Source organism: Mustela lutreola, chromosome 7 (genome assembly GCF_030435805.1).
Source record: "Mustela lutreola isolate mMusLut2 chromosome 7, mMusLut2.pri, whole genome shotgun sequence".
Lineage (NCBI taxonomy): Eukaryota > Metazoa > Chordata > Mammalia > Carnivora > Mustelidae > Mustela > Mustela lutreola.
The window spans coordinates 32,722,446-32,747,433 of record NC_081296.1 but is presented as its reverse complement, the minus strand read 5'-3'; the positions used below and the strand labels follow the sequence as shown (position 1 = coordinate 32,747,433).

The following is a 24,988-nucleotide window of genomic DNA, read 5'->3' as shown; positions in this document are numbered from 1 at the left end:
GGTCGGCGGGGCTCCGAGGAGTGCAGGAGGAACAATAGAAACGACCGCTGGGTCCTGCCATCTTGCAGCCTCATCCACACACCCTCCCTACCCTCCCAGCCCTTTCCTTCACCCTTGACTCTCCTGCCAAAAGGATGTATGCCCAGGTCACATCTCCATAGGTAACCCGATACCTATGCAGGAAACAGATAAAAGACCCCCCAGCCAACTTCCTCCCAGTGCAACTTACCCCACTCTGGTTTCCAGAGTTGCAGAATCTCGCCTAAGGGTGCCCACCTCCTCCTGGCGCAACTTTCCTGGCTCCCCTTTTCTCCTGAGCGCTGAAACTTCACTGGAGAGTGCCTTTAATAAATCTTGCCTTGCACCCACTTCGCCTGGTGTTGTGTTTATCTTGCCTATAAAACTTTACACCCCTAACTATCCAACTACCTCCCCTATGGCAAACCACAAGGTTTTTTAAGAGTCTGGTTTTTTGTTTGTCTTTCTCTCTCTCTCTCTCTCTCTCTCTTTTTTTTTTTGTTTGTTCATTTGTTTTGCTTCTTAAATTGGACCTACGAATGAAAAGAAAAATTCTGTTTTTCTTCACATTTTGAATTCCATTGTCTTTTGTCAGCCTTGATTTCGGATTCAAAGTCAGATGTCTGTGTTAATTTTGCTCCTTTGATGGTAATCTGTCTTTTTTACTCTCCATGCTTAAAGACATACTTTCTGCCTTTGGTCTTTGGCAGTTCAGTGGTTTTCTTTGTATTATACATCTTCTGGAGTTCACAAGTGTTACTGTGTGACTGAATGTCATCATTTATCTATGGTAAGTATAAGTCTTTATTTCTTCAGATAGTGCTTCCCATTTTCTATGGCCTACATTTCTGGGATTCCAATTGCACTTAGTTTTAATTTTTCTCTTTACCAATTCACTTACATTATAGCTTTTTAACATATCTCACATATTTATTACACTCTTATATTTTTAAGAGTTTCATGCTCTAACGACTGAGCTAGCCGGGTGCCCAAACACTCTTATCTTTTTAATTATTTATTCCTTTCTATGTTTTTCCTCAGTTTTGATATTTTCTGTTGATCTCTTTTATAGTTTAGTAGTCATATTTGTCCTTTTATCTATTTTTATCTAGTAATTTAACTTTATCTTTTGTGTTTAAAATTAAAATCCTTGAATTAAAATAATCCATCAGAATGTTTCCTATTTTATAAATTCCTGTTCTCTGGTGAAAGTATAAATATTTTCATTTATAATTTTCTCTTTTCTTCTGTTCTTTTAAAAATATTATTTATTTCCATTCTAAAGTGTTTGTTGGCTAACTCCAATATCTTAATCACCTGTGGGTCTGTGTTTATCTTCTTTCATTTTTCTTTTGGGTTTTGTTCATTTGGCATCAGCATACACCTTGTGTGAAATTTATATGAAACTCTTTTTCTTTTGATCCTCCAAAGACAGTTTATTTTGGGGGGGGAGGGAGGGCCAGTAAGTAAGTATGGGATTAGTCAGTCTATCACAATGAAGAGTTGGGGTAACTCAAGCCTCAGTTAGTAGTAGGATGCGTTTTATTTTTGTGTGTGTGGTTGGTTTTATTTGTTTGCTTGTTTGTTTTTATTTTTATTTATTTATTTTTTTGTTTTGGTCTCTTTCACAATTGCTTTAGGCCATAACCCTTCAGGGATTCTGAGTTCTTGGTGTCTTCACCATGACCCCAATTCTGGTGCATCCCCAGTGATAATTCTTGTCTTCTCAACACTGATGAGCGGTTAGACTATTCTTCTTCTCAGAGGTTTCTGCTTGTTTTAACTTCCTTCTCTTCATAGTATCAGAATTCAGAAATGTCTGGAGAACAGAGTTCATTTGCTCTTCCTTCTTTCCCCCTGGGATTCTGGCCCAAAGGGCTTTTAATTATTAAATTTTGTTGATGCTCTAACCCAAAGAGATAGCTTTTTAGAGCACCCTCTCTCCACAGTCTTTACCTATATTTTTAAAATTCATTTCTATTTCCAGATGCTCAGCAAATGCTCACAAAGATAAAGTCTCAACAGAATCTGGGTTCATCTTCCTATGTGGTGTCCACGTTTCCAGGGTTTTGTACCCTCAAGTCATGGTTTGGCACCTACCTGATGTCTTCAAAGAGATTATAATGTTATCCTATCCATTTATTTTTTAGTTTATTTCAGGTAAAGAGTTGGCATACTGCAAACCACTCAAAAATAATTGGAAGCAGATCTTCATCATTATGATCATTATGATTTTTTAAAATTTTATAACAGTTTTAGATTTACAGCAAAATTGTGAAGGTAATGAGTTCTCATGGTCATTACACTCAGTTTCCCTTATTATTATTATTTTTTAAGATTTTTATTTATTTATTTGACAGATCACAAGTAGGCAGAGAGGCAGACAGAGAGAGAGGAGGAAGCAGGCTCCCGGCTGAGCAGAGAGCCCCATGCGGGACTCAATCCCAGGACCCTGGGATCATAACCTGAGCCGAAGACAGAGGCTTTAACCCACTGAGCCACCCAGGTGCCCAGTTTCCCTTATTATTAATAATTGCATTGGTATAGCCCATTTGATACAATTAATTAGCCAATATTAGTACCTTACTAGTAACTAAAGTCTATACTTTACTAAGATTTTTAAAGTTTTCTCCTAATGTCTTTTTTCTGTTCCAGGATCCTAATCTGGATACTATATAATTTAAGTGATTGTGACAGATTTTCAGGCTTCCCTTGTTTGTACTGACCTTGATAGTTGTGAGAAGTACTAGTAAAGTGTTTTGTAGGATGTCCCTTGATTGTGATTTGCTGCTGTTTTCCTCATTATTAGACTGGGCTTCTGTGATTTTGGGAGGAAATGACCAGAGGTAAAGTACCATTTTCATCGCATCATTTTAAAGATACATACCACTGACATTATATCACTGTTGTTGTTGACCTTCATCCCCTGGATGAGCTAGTGTTTGTCAGATGTCTTCCTAGTAAAATTATTTTTTTCCATCACTATGTGTAGTTCAAACTTGAGGAGTGGGAGTTAGTCTACCTTTCCTTGAGGGCATAACATCTACATAATTTATTATGTAAATTTTTATGCACAGGAAATCTGTCAAATTTCTCCTACTTACTTATTTAATCATTTATTTATGTCAGTAGGGACTCCATGTATACTTATTTTACTTTTGGATTATAGTTGAACACTAATTTATTTATTTTTTTGCTCAAATTTTTCAGCTTTAAAAATTGTGACATCTTTTAGTTGGCTTCTATTTCTCTTTGACATACCTTGTCATTGTGTGTTTTCTTTCTTCCTGGCACTATAAGATGCTCTAATCTTACTTATATATTTCCTGCCCCAGCCATACAATCAATTATTCCTCCAAGGATCCCTCTTTCCTTTTACTGGAGAATAGCATTAGAAACCAAGATTTGGGTTCACTGATACCGGGGTGTCATTGCTTCTAGAACCTCTCAGCTGACAGAGCAAGAAAATGTATCTGTATATACCAACCTGTGCATGTATACATATCTACAAATAGTTTACTTCTCTTAAATTAATATAATTATTTGAAAACCCAAGCCAAATGTCTCACCACTGACTTACTTCAAATAATTCCAATATATATATCCTAAATTTCCTGCATGTTTTTCTCAGTGAAGATATTGATATACACAATTTAGTTGTTAAAATAACAACCTGGTGCAGGCATACCTTGTGTTACTAGTCTTTGCTTTATTGCACTTCACAGGTATTGTATTTTTTATAAATTGAAGGTTTGTGGCAACTGTGTACACAACAAATGTACTGGCACTATATTTCCCATAGCATTTTCTCACTTTGTGTCTCTGTGTCACATTTTGATAATTCTCCTAATATGTCAAACTCTTTCATTGCTATTTTTATTATGAGGATCTGTGATCAAGTGATCTTTGATGTGACTATTCTAATTGTTTTGAGGTGCCATAAATAACACCCTTACAAGATGACAAAGTTAATTGAAAAATGTCATGTTCTTCTGTTTCCCTCTCTCCCTCTCTTCAAGCCTCCTTGTTCCCTGAGATACAACAATATTGAAATTAGGCCAATTAATAACCCTACAATGGCTTCTAACAGTTAAGGTGAAAAGAAGAGTCACACGTCTTTCACCTGAAATCAAAAGCTAGAAATGTTTAAATTTAGCAAGGAAGGCATGTCAAAAGCTGAGATAAGCCAAAACCTAGGCCTCATGTGCTAGTATTCCAAGCTGTGAAAACAAAGGAAAAGTTTTTAGAAAACTAAAGGTGCTACTTCAATGAACAGGGAAATGATATGAAAGTGAAACAACATTATTGCTGATATGAAGAAAGCTTTAGTGGTCTGAATAGAAAATCAAAACAGTTATAACATTCCCTTAAGAAAAACTTAGTGCAGAGGGCACCTGGGTGGCTCAGTGGGTTAAGCCGCTGCCTTCGGCTCAGGTCATGATCTCAGGGTCCTGGGATCGAGTCCCGCATCGGGCTCTCTGCTCAGCGGGGAGCCTGCTTCCTCCTCTTTCTCTCTGCCTGCCTCTCTGCCTACTTGTGATCTCTCACTGTCAAATAAATAAAATCTTTAAAAAAAAAAAAAAGAAAAAAACTTAGTGCAGAGTAAAACTCTTTTTTCAATGCTATGAGGGCTGAGAGAGGTTGAGGAAGCTGCAGAAGAAAAGTCTGAAGCTATCAGTGGTTGGTTGATGAAGATTAAGAAAAAAAGCCATCTCCGTAATGTAAAAGTGCAAGGTGAAGCAGCAAGTGCTGATGCAGAAGTTGCAGCAAGTTATCTAGAAGAGCTAGCTAAGATAATTAATGAAGGTGGCTACATTAAGCAATAGACTTCCAATGTAGATGAAAAAGCCTTATAGTGAATTATGATACTGTCTAGGACTTTCATAGCTATAGAGGAGAAGTCAACATGTGGCTTCAAAACTTCAAAGGACAGCTAATACAGCGGGCAACATTAAATTGAAGCCATCTATTTACTATTCTAAAAATCCTGGGGCCCCTAAGAATTATGCTAAATTGGGGTGCCTTGGTGTCTCTGTTAGTTAAGCATCTGACTCAACTTTGGTTCAGGTCATGATATTGGGGTTATGAGATCGAGCCCCGTGTTGAGTTCCATACTCAACAAGGAATGTTCTTGAGATTCTCCCTCTCCTTCTCCCCCTTGTCCTGCTCTTTCTTTCTCTTTCTCTCTCTAAACTAACTAACTAAATAACTAACTAACTAACTAAATAAATAAATAAATAATTTTAAAGAAAAATAATTCTGATAAATCTACAGCCTGGGCTCTACAAATGGAATACTATAGTGTGGGTGCTAGCACATCTGTTTACAACATGGTTAATGAATATTTTAAGGTCACTATTGAGACCTACTGCTCAGAAAAGATTTATTTCCAAAAATAGTACTCCTCATTGACAATACACCTGGTAACCCAAGAGCTCTGATAGAGAGATATGAAATTAATATTTTTTTCATGCCCACTAATGTAACATCTATAGTAGCCCATGACTCAAGGAGTCATTTCAACTGTCAAGTATTATTATTTAAGAAATAAATTTCATAGAATAATAGCTAGCATATATGATGATTCCTCTAATAGTTCTGGGTGAAGTTAATTAAAAACTTTCTGCAAAGGAGTCACCATTCTAGGTGCGATTAAGAAGATGAGTGATTTATAGGAAGAGGTAAAAATATCGACATGAATAGGAGTTTGGAAGAAGTTGATTCTGATCCTCCTGGATGAGTTTGAGAGGTTCAAGACTTCAGTGAAAGAAGCAACTGCAGATGTAGTGGAAATGGCAAGAGAACTAGAATTAGAAGTGGAACCTGAAGATGTGACTAAATTGTTGTAATCTTATGATAAAATTTTAATGGATGAGGAGTTGCTTCTTGTGGATGAGCAAAGGAAGAGTGGTTTTCTTGAGATGGAGTCTACTCCTGGCAAAGATACTGTGAAGTTTGTTGAAATGACAGCAAAAGATTTATGATATTACATACACTTATTTGATAAAATAGTGTCAGTGTTTTTAGAGGATTGACTTAAATTTTCAAAGTTCTATTGTGGATAAAATGCTATCAAATAGCATTGCATGCTGCAGGGAAATTGTTTCTGAAAGGTAGAGTCAATTGATGTGACAAACTTCATTGTTTTCTTGTTTTAAGAAATTGCCACAGCCACCCCAACCTTCAGCAACTGCCATCCTTGTCAGTCAGCAGTCATCATCACCAAGGAATGACCTGCCACAAGCAAAAAGATTATGACTTGCTGAAAGCTCATATAACAGCATTTTTTGGCAATAACATATTTTTACAATTAAGATAGGTACATTATTTTCTTAAACATATGCTATTGCACACTTAATAGACTATGGTCTATTATAGACATAACTTTTATATGCACTGAGAAACCCCCCAAATTTATGATATTTGCTTTACTGTGGTGGTCTGGAACCAAAACAGCAATTTCTATGAGATATGTCTGTAGATATGTTCTCTATTATAATTATAGACTTTATATATTTAGATATAAAGTTTCTGGTTTTAATTTCACAAGGTAGCATTTACCTAATACAAAGGAAAAGATATTCTGCAAGCATCGTCAGAGAAATAGTTGAGGAAGGTAAAAGGATTAGATAAAGAATGTTCAAAAACATTAGTAGCAAAAGAAATGCAACACAGTGTTGAGTCAGTCAGAAATCATAGTAGATTATTCTTCACTGACTTCAAAGTCACAGGAATGCAATTTTTATCCACCAGCTATAATCTAGTCTGATCCATCCAGTGTATGCCAACCTTCAGAATCAGAATCACTGGAAGGGTATGAAATCTAGAATCCTGGGATCCTACCCAAAAGATTTTGATCTAAAAGTTTTGGGGTGAGGCCCTGGAATCTCAATTTCTTACCACCTACTAGGTGATGCGGAGGATGCCTATTAACAGGTCACATTCATGTTAACAAGGCTGGTTCATGGCTTGTTTTCTTCTCAGTGATTGCAAACAGTCTACTTCAGAGATAACACTGATCCTTAAGGGAATCCAAGTGTAAAGAATCTGTTTGAGACAGAGAAAGACTCATTTCCAAATACAATTAAAACACTGATTTTCATAGTATGTGATACTTTCTAGGTTACTGATACAGGTTGAATTGTGTTCCCCCAAAAGTATTGTAGTCCTAAGACACAGTACCTTAGAATGTGACCTTGTTTGGAAATAATAGTCATTACAAATGTAATTAGTTAAGATGAGGTTCAAACTGGAGTAGGGTGGACTCCTAATCCAATATGACTGATATTCTTATACAAAAGTGGAAATTTGAACACAGAGCAGACACGGAGAGAAGTAAGATGACATGAAGACACAGAAACAATGTCATCTACAAGCCAGGGTTGGGGGGCTAGGACAGATCCTCATTTACGATGCTCAGAAGGAAATAATCCTGATGACACCTTGAATTTGGACTTAACACCTCCAGAACTGTAAAATAACTATTCCATGCTACTGTTAAAACAGCCCCAGGAAACAAATACAGTCACTCATGCTCTCTTTTTTTTTTTTTTAAGATATTATTTATTTATTTGACAGGCAGAGATCACAAGTAGGCAGTGAGGCAGGTAGAGAGAGAGGGCAAAGCAGACTCCCTGCTGAGCAGAGAGCCTATGCAGGGCTTGATCCCAGGACCCTGGGATCATGACCTGAGCCAAAGATAGAGGCTTTAACCCACTGAGTGACCCAAGAGCCCCTAAGTCACTCATGCTCTTAAACAGTGTTTGCAAAATTTAGGTGAACATATTTATTATTTTATATCAAAGTTTCAGAGTAATATAAATAATACTTCTTATATTCCTGTTAATGGAGAAAAGTAGGACCAGTCAGACAAAAGTGGCTGCCCAGCTTCACACCCAAAAGATGTTGGGGTTAATGAAGATTATGCTTACATAGGTTCTGTGATGATGTGATGCAATAATGACGACAGTCCACCTCAAAGTACTTGGTGTTGACAACACACCTAGAGACTGGAAAACTAACCTTAAGATTGAGAGGTTCTACAATGTTTTTCTATTTCACAGTTAAGTTCCATAGAATTATTTATACCTATTTAAAAATATTGAATAATAATATCCATCCTCTTCAGACTTCACAATGATTCTGGGAAACTTTTATATAGATAATGCTCCAAATGCATTAATCTTCTCAGAAAAAAAGAGATGTGTAATTCTATATTATTGTCATCATCATTTTGAGTTTGGAGATTGAAAATAAGAAATGACATTTGTCTATAAAAACAAAGGCAAAAATGAACTTTTGGGACTTCATCAAGATCAAAATCTTCTGCACAGCAAAGGACATGGTCAAAAACCAAGAGATAACCCACAGAATGGGAGAAGATATTCACAAATGACACTACAGACAAAAGGTTGATATCCAAGATCTATAAAGAACTCCTCAAACTCAACACCCAAAAAACATAATCCTGTCAAAAAATACAAGACATGAAGAGACACTTCTCCAAAGAAGACATACAAATGGCTATTAGACACATGAAAAAATGTTCATCATCACTATCCATCAGGGAAATTCAAATCAAAACCACATTGAGATACCACCTTACACAAGTTAAAATGGCCAAAATTAACAAGACAAGAAACAACAAGTGTTGGAGAAGATGTGGAGAAAGGGGAACCCTCTTACACTGTTGGTCGGAAGTCAAGTTGGTGCAGCCACTTTGGAAAACAGTGTGGAGATTCCTTAAGAAATTAAAAGTAGAGCTACTCTATGACCCTGCAATTTCACTACTGGGTATTAACCCCAAAGATACAAATGTAGTGAAAAGAAGGGCCATGTGTACCACAATGTTCATAGCAATAATCACCACAATTGCCAAACTCGGAAAGAGCCAAGATGCCTTTCAAAAGATGAATGGATAAAGAACATATGGTCTAAAAATGGGCAGAAGATATGAACAGACACTTCTCCAATGAAGACATACAAATGGTTATCAGACACATGAAAAAATGTTCATCATCAGTAGCCATCAGGGAGATTCAAATGAAAACCACATTGAGATACCACCTTTCACCAGTTAGAACAGCCAAAATTAGCAAGACAGGAAACAACATGTGTTGGAGAGGATGTGGAGAAAGGGGAACTCTCTTACACTGTTGGAGGGAATGCAAGTTGGTGCAGCCACTTTGGAGAACAGTGTGGAAATTTCTCAAGAAATTAAAAATAGAGCTTCCCTATGACCCCACAATTGCACTCCTGGGTATTTACCCCAAAGATACAGATGTAGTGAAAAGAAGGGCCATCTGTACCCCAATGTTTATAGCAGCAATGGCCACGGTCGCCAAACTGTGGAAAGAACCAAGATGCCCTTCAACGGACGAATGGATAAGGAAGATGTGGTCCATACACATTATGGAGTATTATGCCTCCATCAGAAAGGATGAATACCCAACTTTTGTAGCAACATGGATGGGACTGGAAGAGATTATGCTGAGCGAAATAAGTCAAGCAGAGAGAGTCAATTATCATATGGTTTCACTTATTTGTGGAGCGTAAGAAATAACATGGAGGACATGGGCAGATGGAGAGGAGAAGGGAGTTGAGGGAAATTGGAAGTGGGGGTGAACCATGGGAGACTATGGACTCTGAAAAACAACCTGAGGGTCTTGAAGGGGCAGGGGGTGGGAGGTTGGGGGAACAAGGTGGTGGGTATTAGGGAGGGCACATATTGCATGGAGCACTAGGTGTGGTGCAAAAACAATGAATACTGTTGTGCTGAAAAGAAAAAAAAAAAAAAGAACATATGGTCCATATATACAGTGGAATATTATACCTCAATCAGAAAGGATGAATACCCAACTTTTGTATCAACATGGACGGGACTGAAGGAGATTATGCTGAGTGAAAAAAGTCAAGCAGAAAGTCTCAATTATCATATGGTTTCACTTACTTGTGGAGCATAAGGAATAACATGGGGGCATTAGGAGAAGGAAAGTAAAAGTGAATTGGGGGAAATAAGATGGGGATATGAAGCATGAGAGATTTTGGACTCTGAGAAATGAAGGAAGGGTTTTGGAAGGGAGTGAGTTGGGGGGATGGGTGAGCCCAGTGGTTTGTATTATGGAGGGCATGTATTGCATGGAGTACTGGGTGTGGTGCATAAACAATGAATCTTGGAGCACTGAAAAAAATAAAATTTTAAATAAATAAATAAATAAGACCTCGTCAAACAAAATTTAAGAAAGTAAAAAGATATTTTTCTAACAGGGATTCTCTAAAACGTCATCAGAGTACTGCTGGTGATCGTCTATGTTGCAAAATGCCAGACACACTTAGCCACACAACTGTGTTTCATGAATATTCATCAAACTGTCTTAATTGTTGACACCTAAATTCATGCTGGATTTGGCCAGAAAAACACATACAGAACAGCATACTGGGGTGTGCAGGTACAGCATGTTTTCTCATCCTTGGGGCCTCCAGCTACCACACTCCCATGTCACATTATCTTCAGTCCACAGAAATTTCTCACAGTTATATATGAGAAATATTCCTTCCCATTTATTCCAGCTGCACTTTCTTTCAAACCTCAATTGTAACCAGAGGTTTAATTGGGTGTTAGATTAATGAATAAATGAGTGGTTGGAATGAATGAGTGAAAAAATAAATCTATTTATCTATATAAAAAATATTATGAAGAGAGTGATCAACATGGCAAAGTTGGACATTTGTCATGATGCTGCTTTAGGACTTTAAGGGGTTCATAGTACCTCCTTTTCATATCCATTAGGTTGGATATGAATCCTATTAACCTTGCATTTCTATACAAAGAAGAATGCTTTACCTGGGAATTCCCTCAGTAGGAAGTGGGGTATCAAATCAGATCTCCCCAGCTGCAGTCATATTTGTAAGAACATTCTGGGGATCCTAGAAAGATGATGTGAAGCTAAGAATAGTACTTGGAAACATTACAACACAAGAATGTGAATACCAAATAAAGAAACACCTAAAAGAAATATTTGTATTTTTAATTTTATTTTGTAAACACTCATCCTACTAGTGAATTGATTTTCTGGTTCACTTAGTCTAAGTTTTGCCAATAAGCAACAACAATCTGTGAGAATGATATTGTTGCTGTGATTAATGCCCATTGATGGTTAACAGTGCAAGTAAAAATTATCAATTAGTAAATATATGAATTGGAATATTTTTGAAATGTAAAGTTTTTGCTATAGGTGTGATTATACAAAAGATTGACTATGGCCATAAAACTTTTAAAAAGTGGGAAGGAGACAAACCATAAGTGACTCTTAATCTCACAAAACAAACTGAGGGTTGCTGGGGGGAGGGGGATTGGGAAAAGGGGGTGGGATTATGGACATTGGGGAGGGTATGTGCTTTGGTGAGTGCTGTGAAGTGTGTAAACCTGGTGATTCACAGACCTGTACCCCTGGGGATAAAAATATATGTTTATAAAAAATAAAAAATTTAAAAAAAATTGTGAACTCAGACTTACTCTAATTTTCTTATGGACCACAGTATTTGTAAAAATAAATAATCTCATTTGAAGGAAATTAGTATTCTCCATGATAAAAATTTAAATAAGAAATAAATTTGCAAGCTTCTCTGTGGCAGAAAGCATTTCTTCTTTTCCTCTCTTATAGTACAGTCAAGCGGGGTATGTAAATATTCCATATTTGTCCAAGGTAAAAGCTCAATTATTGACTAGTATGTTGGATTTGTGAGGTTATCTTTTTTAAATTTTTTCTCTAAATTATGACGTTAAGTACCAAACTGTCTTCTAAATTAAAAAAAAAAAAACCCTCAATATTATTATACGCAAATGGAATGCACAAAGTGATTTTATTTATTTATTTGACAGAGAGAAATCACAAGGAGGCAGAGAGGCAGACAGAGAGAGAGAGAGGAGGAAGCAGGCTCCCTGCAGAGCAGAGAGCCCGATGCGGGGCTTGATCCCAGGACCCTGAGATCATGACCCGAGCCGAAGGCATCAGCTTAACCCACTGAGCCACCCAGGCGCCCCAATAAAAAGCTTTTTTAAAAAAAGTATTTTATGGTATAATCCATCTCAAAAGTGCAGGATTAAACACAGACTGATTTATTTAAAATAATTCTTCTTTGTGTTTAGACATATTGGACATCTTCAGGAAGAGAATGCTATATGCACTGTTGCCTAATTTATCACCATAGATAAGAAACACTTTTGCTGACATAATGTTGGTATCTTGTAGTATACTGGTGACCCATAGAAAATGCTGGGGAGATGCTGAGACACCTGGCTACATGTGAAGTGCCAATAATAAGCTCTCCCTTCACCTCTGTGCTCCTGCAGCAGTTGGTGGAACACATTTATATTGACACATCTCTCACTAAATTCTAAATCCTTAAGGTAATTGTAAACATGAAGACTCCTCAAGAAGTGTCCAGCACATTTTAGCTTTTCCAGGAACCCTTTTGCAACTAAAAGAGTTAACAGACGATTGAATCTAAGAATAGTAGTTGAAAATACTTTAAAGGGCATAGCAAAGTTTGTATAAAAATATTCAGGAAGAAATCAGCTCATTATGAATATTTCCACCACTTCCTAAATATTTTAGCATTTTCTATCATGATGTTTTAACAAAGAAATAACATTGCCTATATTTAAAACCTATATTTAACAGCTCATCCCATATTCATAAAGCTTGTCTTGGGTTCTCTAGCAAGAGTAGTTCATATAGGCTTTGAAGCATTTGAATTCAACCAATAACTTGCTATAGGCACATTACTTTATCCTGATGAGTGTTGGATTCCCTAACAGTAATAACGTGTGGGCATTGTGAAGTCCAAATGAGCTAATTCATATAAAACTTTTAAAATAATGACTGAGATATTACATATTAGGTGGTATTATTATAGTCAAGGTCTTCCAGCTCATTGTGCTGTATCTGAGATTTCCCAAGTTACCAAACTGCTTTACGGATCTTTGGGGAAAATGTTATATTCACAGCTTTACAGCCAGTTGCCAGAATTGATATTGCACCAAGGTGAGATCTCAGGAATCTCCCTGAAAGTGCAGGTGAAATGCAACAGCTATATTCCCTTCAGGCAAAGAACTTCACAAGCTGGGACAATCAGGGAGGGATCCAATCTCAGGCAGACATTATTCCAAAAGCTACTTGATCTAGATCTGTTCTTATGGGTATCACCCTTTGATTGTTAGTAGTTACAGACATGCTTGATTCTACTACATGATTCTACAGAAACATGAACATCAACTTGTTCAGCCCCCATTTCAGATAAGCCAATTAGATTTGGAGCCATATCAGCTATTAAGGAAACTTAGTGAGAATTTTTCTCCAGAATATCTGAGTCAGTCTCATGATTCCCTCCAACACATGTCTAATCCTCTTTGACTGATGTGATCACATATTTCTCCAATATGCCTTACTTCATTATCCTCCATTTTTAATGTATTTGTCTCATCTCATTTATACATAACTTACTAGACTTGCTCATTTAAATGACAGAAAGTCTTTTAAATATAATACTTTTCCTTCTTATTGCCTATTTCTGAGTCAACACTCATGATTTCTTGTCTAGACTCACAAATTCCTCTGAACTAATCTCCTTGACTCAAATATTTTCCTTTCTAACTTATTTAAGAGAGCATCACTAGGAGTCAAGCACAGTTTACATTCAACATAGACAATAACTCCTTTGTGTAACACACAAAATAAGATAAACATAACACATACATAAATTATATGATAGATTGTATCAACCAGTGAAGGCAGAGATTGCTCGTAGGGTAGGATTCAATGAGAAGATGATTTTTGAGCACAGACTTACAGAGCATAGGGAATTAGTCATGCAGAAACCCTAATGAAAGTCATCCAGGCATAGAACAGTCCATCAAAAGTCAAATGGTCAGAACACACTTGATACGGTGGGAGTAGTCTGAGAGAGTGCTTGGGAGAGGGGTGGGGGTCAGGCCATCGGGAGGTAGATCATGTAGGGCTTGGTAGGCCATCATGAAGACTGGTATTTCCTCTAAGTAAGAAGTGGAGTCATGAAATAGTTTTGAGCAAATAAATGCTGACTTCTATAATGAAATATTACTTTGTGGTGGACCATACATAGGCAAGTCTAGAATCAAAGGGTAAAAGGACCTAATGCTATAAATGAGGAAAAGGGTGATGGTGAGTCAAATCAGGATAGTAGCAATGGAATTGGTAGAAATCGCCATATTTAGAATGTTTTGAAGATATAATCAAAAGCATTTGCTGATATTTTGGATTTGATGTATCAAAGAAGGAAGAATTGATGATACTGGAGTTTGGGCCTGAGAAAATGAAAGGATAGAGGGCCATCATCTGGTAAGGAAAGACTATGGGTGGAATTGCCTGTGAGCATTAGTTTGGGACCTGCTGAGTAGAACTGGTTTCCAAGGCATCCCAGAGAAAATCCTGAACAAGCGTTTGAGTCTATGGGGCTGGAATTTTTGAGATGTTTGATCTAGGAGTTAAAGATGTAATTTTGGAGTTAACACCACAGAAGCCTGTATGAGACTCACAGAGATGTGAGTATAGATAGAAAACAGAACTCTGGGGCACTCCCAAATGAATAGAAGGTGGAGAAGATGGAGGTCCAACACAAAAATTCAGAAGGGGGGGGCACCTGGGTAGCTCAGTGGGTTGAAGCCTCTGCCTTTGGCTCAGGTCATGATCCCAGGATCCTGGGATCAAGCCCCACATCGGGCTCTCTGTCTAGCAGGGAGTCTGCTTCCCCCTCTCTCTCAGTCTGCCTCTCTGCTTACTTGTGATCTCTGTCTGTCAAATAAATAAGTAAGTAAATAAATAAATATATAAAATCTTTATTAAAAAATGCAGAAGAGACCTGAGGAGAACCAAGAGAGGAGTGTCCTGGGAGCCAAGGGAAGATGAGTCATGGTTAGAGAAGAAGGTTTATCGTTGTAGAGGACCCTGGTGACCCAGGGTTACCAACAGTACTGGTGGAGAAGTGAAAAGGAAAGCTTGGCTAGAGTGGGCTCAAGAGGTTGGCATGGAGGTACTGGGTCAGTGAGACAGGATGATCTTTAGAAGGGTTTGCTGCAGAGGGCACATAATCTTGTGGAGGATGAAGTAATCCTCCACAAGTGTGCTGGGCACTTTCTGTTGCCTCTCTGTACCTACTTTCTACTCTTTTCCACCTGCCTTATCCCCAGGAAGCTTCTCTAGGGTGCACCATATAAGTTCCCTGAACCTCGGCTTCTGGCTACTGGGGAAAAGGAACAGATAATGTGAGGTAAAGGAAGTTAAGCCATGTATCCTTAGGTTTCTGTCCTGCCTCTGTGCTGCAGGTTGGCTGGATTCTCTACTGAAAGTGACACCAATTGTCATGCAGTCCCCTCACATCTTCTATTTCTCCAGATTCCAGTAACCATTCCCTCTTCTTTCCTCTTCAGCAAAGTGGTAAAAGCTTCCCAATACCACTAACTTGAGATTATTACAATATGTCTATATTTGTTCCCTATTGTTATTGTAACAAAAGATCACAAAATTAGTGACTTGAAGCAACAAGAAATTTGTTATGTTGCAGTACTTCAGGTTAGAAGTCTGACACATATCTTGTTCGGTTAAAATTAAGATATAAGTAGGGCCATATTTCCTTCTAGATGTTCTAGATTAATTTCCTTGCTCTTTCCAGATTCTACAACTTCCCACTTGCCTTGGCTGATGGTCCCTTCCTCCATCTTCAAATCCAGCATAGCTGTTCCTCTCTGTGAGTTTCTTCCACAGTCACATTTCCTTCTGACTCTCTCTTCCACATTGAACTCATCTCAATAATCCAGAATAATCTCTCCATCTGAAAGTCAGCTGACTACCAATCTTAATTCCATCTGCTAAGTTAATTCTCCCTTATCATGTAACATGATGTACTCACAGGTTCTGAGAATTAGAAGATGGAAATCTCTGGGAACCATTATTCTGCCTACCATAATCCATTATTGCAATAAGTCATAAGCCCTGCCAGCAAGATTGTGCATAGTTTCTTACCTTCATTAACTTCTAATTACCTAGTTTGTGTATGTCACTTGTTGCATGCTGGAGACCTAACTAAAACAATTAAAAAAATGTTAGTGAAATAAAAGCTTATTTTTAAGTAGATGATAGTAAAGATCCAGTAGAGAGCAAAAAAAAAAAAAAAAAATGGTGTGAGTAAGAGGGAATTTTGCTGGAGCAATCTCTTGTGTAGGGGAAAAGAACAGGATCTGGTGTAAATATGGATAAGCAATGGGAGCTCATCTGCAACACTATGAGGGAAAGTTGCAATAGGTGGGCAAAGATGTTGGGACATTCTCTGATTTCCTCAAGATTCCAGGAACAGTGAGGAGCAAGATCACTAGTGGAAAGTAAAAGAAGGTTGTTGCTGTCAGATGTTGGGACCAAGAACAAAGTAGGAACCCCTTCTAGAAAAGAGAAAGAATAAACAGACTAAGGTTTGGATTTTAATGCAGGTGATATTTATTTCTATGGGAGTGAAAATTCTTTTTTGGGGGTAGGGAGGGGATAAATCTTTGATATTGCTATGTGTAGCCTTCCAAAAGGTCATATATATGAAAATATATACAAGTATATCTGTAGTATCAATATTTATAAGGGAGGTGGTTAAAAATACCTAAAAAGACTCTTTAGTCTGAGAGGTGATAATGAATAAAAGATTGAGAAACACTGGACCATCACATACTATGATATGACAACCTCAAAACTCTCTTGAAATTCATGGATAACACCTTCAAAAGAGAGCAGTGATGAAAATAGTGTGGTTTATTTACTAGTGTTTTTCCCCCATAATGCTGTATGGTTGTGGTGTGGAATAGGTAGAGGACTGGATTTCACTATGGTTGGGTGTACACAAGAAAAAGGGGAAAGGGGACTGAGGGAGTGTGCAAAAGAGGGATTGTAATGATTTCTCCAGGATCTTCCACTGGGCAAATAAGAATATTGGGCTGCTAAAGACAGATATGGGAGGTGACCGCCTTGGGCTCATAAGAAATTTAGAAATGAAGAGTGTAAATCCATCATTTATATCTCACTCTCATCTTCCAACAGTATCATCTGATTTATTAGAGGCAAGAGAGTTTAATTTTTTAATATAGATTAATTTCTTTAGAACATATTTTTTTTTGCTTATTTTCTAAAAGAGATGGAGTGATTAACAAGATTCAATATAATGTGGAGATTTATATAAAAATAAGGGAAGCCAAAGAAGAGGAGTAGATGGAGAACATTCATCAATGCTAAAACATTCATTGACTTCATGGAAAAAGGAATGACAAAAAAAAAAAAAAAAAAAATCCCGGGAAACATTCATTTCTTATTCATTAAGGACTGTCCTAAACATTGCTTCCATCTTGAGTACAGTTTAATTTAATATAAGGTCTATTTGTTATGCTGGTGTATAAATTCCTAGTTTGTTCATAAGTCTCTCATATCTATCATGTTTTTCCAGTGAGACCAAAAACTCCTTGCTGCCAGTGAATGTCTTCCACATATTTTTTAAACCAACAGTAACATAATAGCACTCCAACCTATCTGAAGTGTAAACTTGCTTCAAGTTTATGCATTCCTTGTTTGCGGAACTAAATCCCTTAATCTCTAGCAAAACTAAGTTACTTTCCTTGAGATTTGCAGACCACTGGCCTCGAGGAGTGAATGGCCAAACTTTCCCAGAAGATAAGGTCTGACTGCATTTGAAAACAGCTGCTACTGATGTCAGCAAGTCTTTTCAGGATCATGTCCACAGAGGACTAGCTCCTGGAGGGATTCCCCCTCCCTTTTTCCTATGCCTTTCCCTTTAATACCTTCCAACTTCAGCTGGACAGGGAAGATGATCTTTGAGATGTTAGCCTACCATCGTCTTAGGTTTCAGCTTCCTGAATAAAGCAACCTTTCTTTTTCTGCCATCACACATCTCTTGAGTATTGATTTTTTAAAAGATTTTATTTATTTATTTGACACACAGAGAGAGATCACAAGTAGGCAGAGCAGCAAGCAGAGAGAGAGAGGGGGAAGCTGGCTCCCTGCTGAGCAGAGAGCCAATGCTGGGCTTAATCCCAGGACCCTGAGATCATGACCTGAGCCAAAAGCAGAGGCTTAATCCACTGAGCCACCTATGCACCCCTTGACTATTGATATTTCAAGCATAGGGTAGCTGAAGCTGAGTTTGGAATGGGTTTTCTGCCTGGTAAAAGTGTCACTTAGCATACAGTCACTCAGACTATTACCTTGACTCCACAGCTCCCTCTATTTGTTGCTTCTCTGTGCTGGTATTCTCTTACAGTCCATTTCAAAACCCTATAGCAGCTGTGCTTTACTTTCCTTTGAAATTTCCTATCCTTTAACATCATCTTTCAGAAAACACCAAGAAAGGAAAAACAGAATCGACATTTGGCAGTTTTTTTTTTTTTTTTTTTTTTTTTTTTTTAGCTTTTAAATGCTAGAACAATCCCCTCATTAAGTACCCTCCTTGGGCTGCCTTATACTGAAAGGTCTACGAGTGCATTTCTACCATTCAAGAAGCAGAATTACATTCTTAATGTAGGTGACTCATAATTGGGAAAAAGTCTCTCTAAACACTTCCCTTTTTGCTTTCTCTGCAGATTATTTAAATAAATTATGATTCTTTATTTTTTTAACTTTATCATTGTTTAATATTTAAACACAGATGGCATTTCTCACCTTTATCACCATGACACCTATAGGGAAGTTTTTTCTCTGTTAATCAGAGAGCCTTTCAGACTTTTCTTAATGTGTAAATATTCTATATTTTCAACTCTATCCAGAATTCAGGCTATCCTTTAAAGATATTAACCAGTGGCTATCAAAGTTTACATCTTAATCTTAGTCATTGATAAAACAAATTATTATGAAGTTTTAAAAGTTATTCATATTAATAATAAGACCAGTAGAAAGGTTGGTTCTAACCTCATCTGTGCCCCACATACTGGCAAAATAAACTAGTTGCAAAACAGTGGGTCATAGGAATAAATAAGTAGTCAAAACTAAGCAAAAAAACCCTCCTAAAACAAAGCAAGAAGAAAAAACCTATAAAACAAACAAAAATCCCTAAAATACTCAAATATGCTAATAGAGGAAACATCTTTCTACCTAACTACGTACCTTATATTATGCACTTAATGATCACTTAATAAAATCAAACTGGTGGATAATTATTGTGCTCAGTATATTGGAAAAGAAATACAAAGCTCAAATAAAGGTTAAAGTAAAGGAAGAAGCTAGAAATTAAAATTCAAAGGACATTTCACAGCAGCTTCTTTTATGTGTAGATTCTCAATAATATTTTATTCATATTATGTATATGGAAAGTTGTAGAACTCTCGTTATTAGTAAAATCAGTTTATATAAATATGGTTGATAGTGGGAATCCTAGTTAAATTTATAAACATGATGTAAATGCCACCTTGATTAAAAAATAAGACAATTCTCATGATCATTTTTCCATCCCAATAAAACATTAAAAATATTTTCACTATTGAATCAGTTGTTTTGTCTCAGATATTGCCGAGGTATATGATTGCCCTAATATAACTAGTTAAAGCATAAACATGATGAAATTCTACATTAAAGGCTTGATTATGCCTCCGGCACCAGGGGAAAAAGTCAGATTTTTTTTTGAGAGCTATGTTTCCTTAAATTAATTCCTACCTGCAGATGTTGTTACAATTTCTGTTGTGTTTCTGAGGCCCATGAAGTCAAACTGATAAAGCCTCCAGGATTTCTGATCAGCTGCCTCAACTGAATTTTTTCTCCATCTGTAAATCATTTCTTCTTTGGGGTAGCCATCTGAAAATACAGAATAAATATTAACACTTGAAGACATAGTTTTATAAGAATAAAAGTCAAAATTATAATTCTGATCATTTAACAGAAGTTTAAATTTTAGGCCATATTTGTTCTCAAAAATTTCCTCAAAGACATTTAAACTCAAAAATTAATGGCTAAAGGCCACTCAACCCAGAGAATTCCTGCTACAGATCTTCATCAGCAAGATGTTCCCAGCCACAAGCCTCATTTATGTGGACACACCATATAAGAGGGTTACTGTCTTTATTTCTTTAACCTTGGAGAGCCGCTTTTAGTCACCATAGGGTGTGGTCATTTTCAAAATGTGGAGATCCTGGTCAGAGTATTACTAGTTTCCAGACTCTGAGATCTAACTACCTGGCCTAGGCTCATAATACCTTCACCCTTCCCCAGAACTTAGACCATTCAAATCTTAAGAAAGACAGATTCAATAAGGCAATTACTTCAGAATTCCAGAGGTCAACTGACTCTCAGTCCTGCTCTGACATCAGTCTCCAGTTCTGATCAGTGAACTTTAACTTTTATTATAGACCAATGCTTATCTTATTCATTCAATACGCCAGGAAGCAAGATACTGGTATGTTTCTGCTGCCTTAAGCCTAGGGTGACAAACTGCCCAGAGCCAAGTGTCATGGACAGATGTTATTATTAGGGCCCTTTGGGCTCCCTGACCCAAGCCAGAGATGGTGCCAATATCTACTTCTCAATTCCCAGATCTCTACTTCTGAATACCACTTGAGTAATACTTGTTTTCTAGAGTAATTGCCTCCAGGCTCTATGGTAAGGTCTGCTCCCTGGAGCAGGCCTAGATCCCACGTTGTCTTTCAACACATGATAGCATTGATATCATTAGCCCTTCACGGATTCATATAGACACTGATGGCGTGACTGTAGTAGAGAGAAATACATGCAGTACCATCCTGAATATGAAAAACACCACACTGATAAATACATACTTATACAAACATATTAATAAGTGGTTGGAGATTTCTAATTAGACATTGTGAAGATCAATTTGCAAATCTTGTAAAGACGATATTCCTTCCTGATATTTTCCCTTTCTTCCCATCAGTGCTAGCATGGCTCCCTCATTCAAAGACTAAAATTAAACCCTGGCATGCCCCCTGTTTTCTGATTGTGTATTGTTCTGTGAAATTATTGTCACCATAGCTGGGATACTTGCTGTCTTTTAACTTGACTATCTTGGTTTCAAGTCACTAAGACTCAGACCCAGACATTACTATGAAGTAACTAAACCTTTTATTTGGTCATAAGCCACTGTACTGCTTGCTTTATCTTCCTATTATATTATCATAATCAGAAAAAGTACTTTATGCTATAATTCTTTCTTTTAATTTGTTTTATTAAACAGCTTTATTGAGGTGTGATTCAAATACATAAAACATGCACAGCTCAGTGGTTTTTAGTATATTCTCAGAGTGGTGTAACTTTTATAACAATGTAATTTTAGAATATTTTTATCACCCAAAATAAAACCCCAGACCCACTAGTAGTCAATCCCCATTCCCCTTCCTTGCCCGCATTGCATACATCACCTGTTTCATCCAGTTCTTGGCATCCACTAATATATTTTCTGTCTATATATTTGCCTATTATGGACATTTCATATAAATTGAATCATATAATATATTATCTTTTGAACTGATGTCCTTCACTTAGTATAATGTGTTTAAGGTCACTCATATTGAAGCCCTTGTTAGGATTTCATCCTTACTTATTACCCAGCAATATCCCACTAAATGAATATACCAAATTTTGCTTATCCATTTGTCAGTTGATAGGCAGTGAGTCCACTTCTATGCTTCTATGAATAATGCTGTTATGAATGTTAGTGATTTTTTTTTTAAGCAAATAAGGACTTCACATATCTTTAGGATGAAAGGTAGTTTTACAACTTGGGGCGAGGTTTCCACTGAATTAAGCTATTACCTTCCCATAGAAACAAGGAGATTGGGATATTATCTTTCTTGGTTATATTTTAAAGAAACGGTTCCCAGATCCTTAAGAAAACCTTTAAAAAGATTTACATCTTGTTCCAGAACAGATTTCCTTTCCCTTAATCCAGACTTTTTTCTCCTCCATTTTTCTATCTAAGCAAATAGCAGTGTTTGTGTACCCACCTAATTTCTCAAGAGTTAAAAACACTTCTGTATGAGATTTTGTGCTGACATAGTTTTCAATTTCCTTGGATATGTAAATAGGAGTGAAATTGTTGAGCCATAAGGTAACTCTACACTTAACATTTTTGAGGAACTGCCAGACTGTTTTTCAAGTCTATACCTTAAAATCCTACCAGCCATGCATGAGGGTTCCAATTTCTCCATATTTTTTCCAACATTAGCTAATGACTGTCTTTCTAATTATAATAGCCATTGTGGGTGTGAAATGGTACCTTGCTATTTAATTTACATTTCCTTAACAATTGATGGTATCGAGCAATTTTTCATGGGTTTATTCGTCACATATACGTCTTCTTTGGTGAGGTATCCAGATTTTTTGTTCATTTTTTAATTGAGTTATTTGTTTTATATTGTTGAGTCTTTTTTTTTTAATTTTCCAATGAACTTTTAAAAAATTTCTTTATTTTTTAAATTTCTTTTCAGTATTCCAGAATTCATTGTTTATGCACCATACCCAGTGCTCCATGCAATATACATGCCCTATACAACATCCATCACCAGGCTCACCCAACCTCCCACAACCCTCCCCTCCAAAACCCTCAGTTTGTTTCTCAGAGTCCACAATCTCTCATGATTCATCTCCCCCTCCAATTTCCCCCAACTCACTTTTCCTCTCCATCTCCCCATGTCTTCCGTGTTATTTCTTATGCTCTACTGATAAGCGAAACCATATAATTGACTCTCTCTCTGCTTGACTTATTTTACTCAGCATAATCTCCTCCAGTGCCATCCATGTTGATACAAAAGTTGGGTATTCATCCTTTCTGATGGAGGCATAATACTCTATAGTAAAGAAAACAAGACTGGGGGCATCACGTTGCCTGATTTCAAGCTTAATTCCAAAGCTGTGATCAACAAGACAGCATGGAGCAAAAACAGACACATAGACCAGTGGAACAGAGTAGAGAGCCCAAATATGGACCTTCAACTTTATGGTCAAATAATCTTTGACAAAGCAGGAAAAAATATCCTGTGGAAAAAAGACAGTCTCCTCAATAAATGGTGCTGGGAAAATTGGACAACTACATGTAGAAGAATGAACCTCGATCATTCTCTTACATTATACACAAGGATAAACTTGAAATGGATAAAAGACCTCAATGTGAGGCAGGAATTCATTCATTCATCAGCATCCTAGAGAAGAACATACGCACTAACCTCTTCAACATTGGCCACAGCAACTTCATCCAAGATATGTCTCCAAAGGCAAAGGAAACCAAAGCAAAAATGAACTTTTGGGACTTCATCAAGATCAAAAGCTTCTGCACAGCAAAGGAAACAGTCAACAAAACAAAGAGGCAACCCAAGGAATGGGAGAAGATATTATCAAATGACAGTACAAAGGGCTGATATCCAAGATCTATAAAGAACTCCTCAAACTCCACACACACAAACAAATAATCATGTAAAAAAATTGATGGTTTCACTTATTTGTGGAGCCTAACAAATAGCATGTAGGACAAGAGGAGTTAGAGAGGAGAAGGGAGTTGGGGGAAATTGGAAGGGGAGGGGAACCATGAGAGACTATGGACTCTGAAAAACAATCTGAGGGATTTGAAGCGGTGGGGGTGGGAGGCTCGGGGAACCAGGTGGTGGGTATTAGAGAGGGCACGGATTGCATTGAGCACTGGGTATGGTGCAAAACAAGGAATACTGTTAAGCTGAAAATAAAAAATAAAAAATAAAAAAAAATTGGCAGAAGACATGAACATACATTTCTCCAAAGAAGACATATTGTTGAGTCCTAAGAATTATTTGTATATTTTTGGGACAAGTCCCTTATCAGACATGTTTTATAAACATTTTCTGTCATTCTAGGCTTATCTTTTGATTTTTCCTGCATTTTTTGAAAGTTTTGCTAGTTATAGAATTATTGGTTGCCAGTCTGTTTCCTTCAACATTTTGAAGCTCTTATCTGTCTTCTAACTCCATGGTTTCTGATGAGAAATCATCAAGTTGACTCTGCTGTGAATAGGTATGGTTCTCTGAGTTCATTGGAGTTTCTTGAACTTCTTCTGGTTATTATTTTTTCCAATAATTTTGGCCTTATTTCTCTGCTCTTCTCTGAGACTTCCATTCACTGTATAATGCTAATTTTTATGATATATCACAGGTGTATGAATTTCTACACATTTTTCTCCATTCAGGCTTCATTTTATTTCTCTTACTGGATAATCTTTACTGGCCTATCTTCAAGTCTGCTGATACTTTCTTCTATTTCCTCAAATCTGTTGTTGGTAGCTGGCTAGTGACTTTTTTATTTCAGTCATTGTACTTTTTAACTCCAGAATTGTAATTAGTTTCTTTTTAATAATTTCTATCTTTGTACAGATATTCTCTATTTAATGACACATAGTTGTCAGACTTTCCTTGCCTTTAATTCTTTGGACACTGGTTTATTTTAGTTCTTTTAATCTATGTAAAATAGCAGACTTAAATTTTGTCTAGTACATCCAACATCTGGGAGTATTCAAGGATTATTTCTATTGACAATTTTTATCCTGTGTATGTGATATGCTTTGCCTTTTTTTGGTAGGTTTTGTAATTTTTCATTGGAAACCAGACATTTTAGATAATGCATTATAATAACTTCAGTATCAGAACCCTCTCTCCACTCCAGAGGTGGTGGTTGTTCTTGGATTTCTGTTTTGTTTTCTTCTTGTTGTTTATTTCCTTAGTGACTCTTCCAGGCTAATTTGAAAATCTGTATTCTCCACAGTGTGTAGACACTGAGTTTCCTGCTGTATTTTGTTGTTGTTGTTAATTTTATGTTCTTGTTTTCAAGCCTGGTCTCCTAGGGGTCACCTTTGGTTCATTATAATTTAGTAGTCAGCCAATGATCAGTAAGAATGTTTCCTTAAATGCCATGCCTGTATTTTT

General features: G+C 36.9%; 1 protein-coding gene across 1 annotated transcript in view; it reads right to left on the bottom strand.

The window, feature by feature from the left end:
* GABRG3 (gamma-aminobutyric acid type A receptor subunit gamma3) overlaps positions 1-24,988 on the bottom strand; it is a 659,887-nt gene that overhangs the window by 68,831 nt on the left and 566,068 nt on the right. Inside the window, exon 6 of the mRNA XM_059180244.1 lies at positions 19,749-19,886. Within this exon, the coding sequence (XP_059036227.1) occupies positions 19,749-19,886 (138 nt within the window). The remainder of the gene's footprint in view (positions 1-19,748; positions 19,887-24,988) is intronic.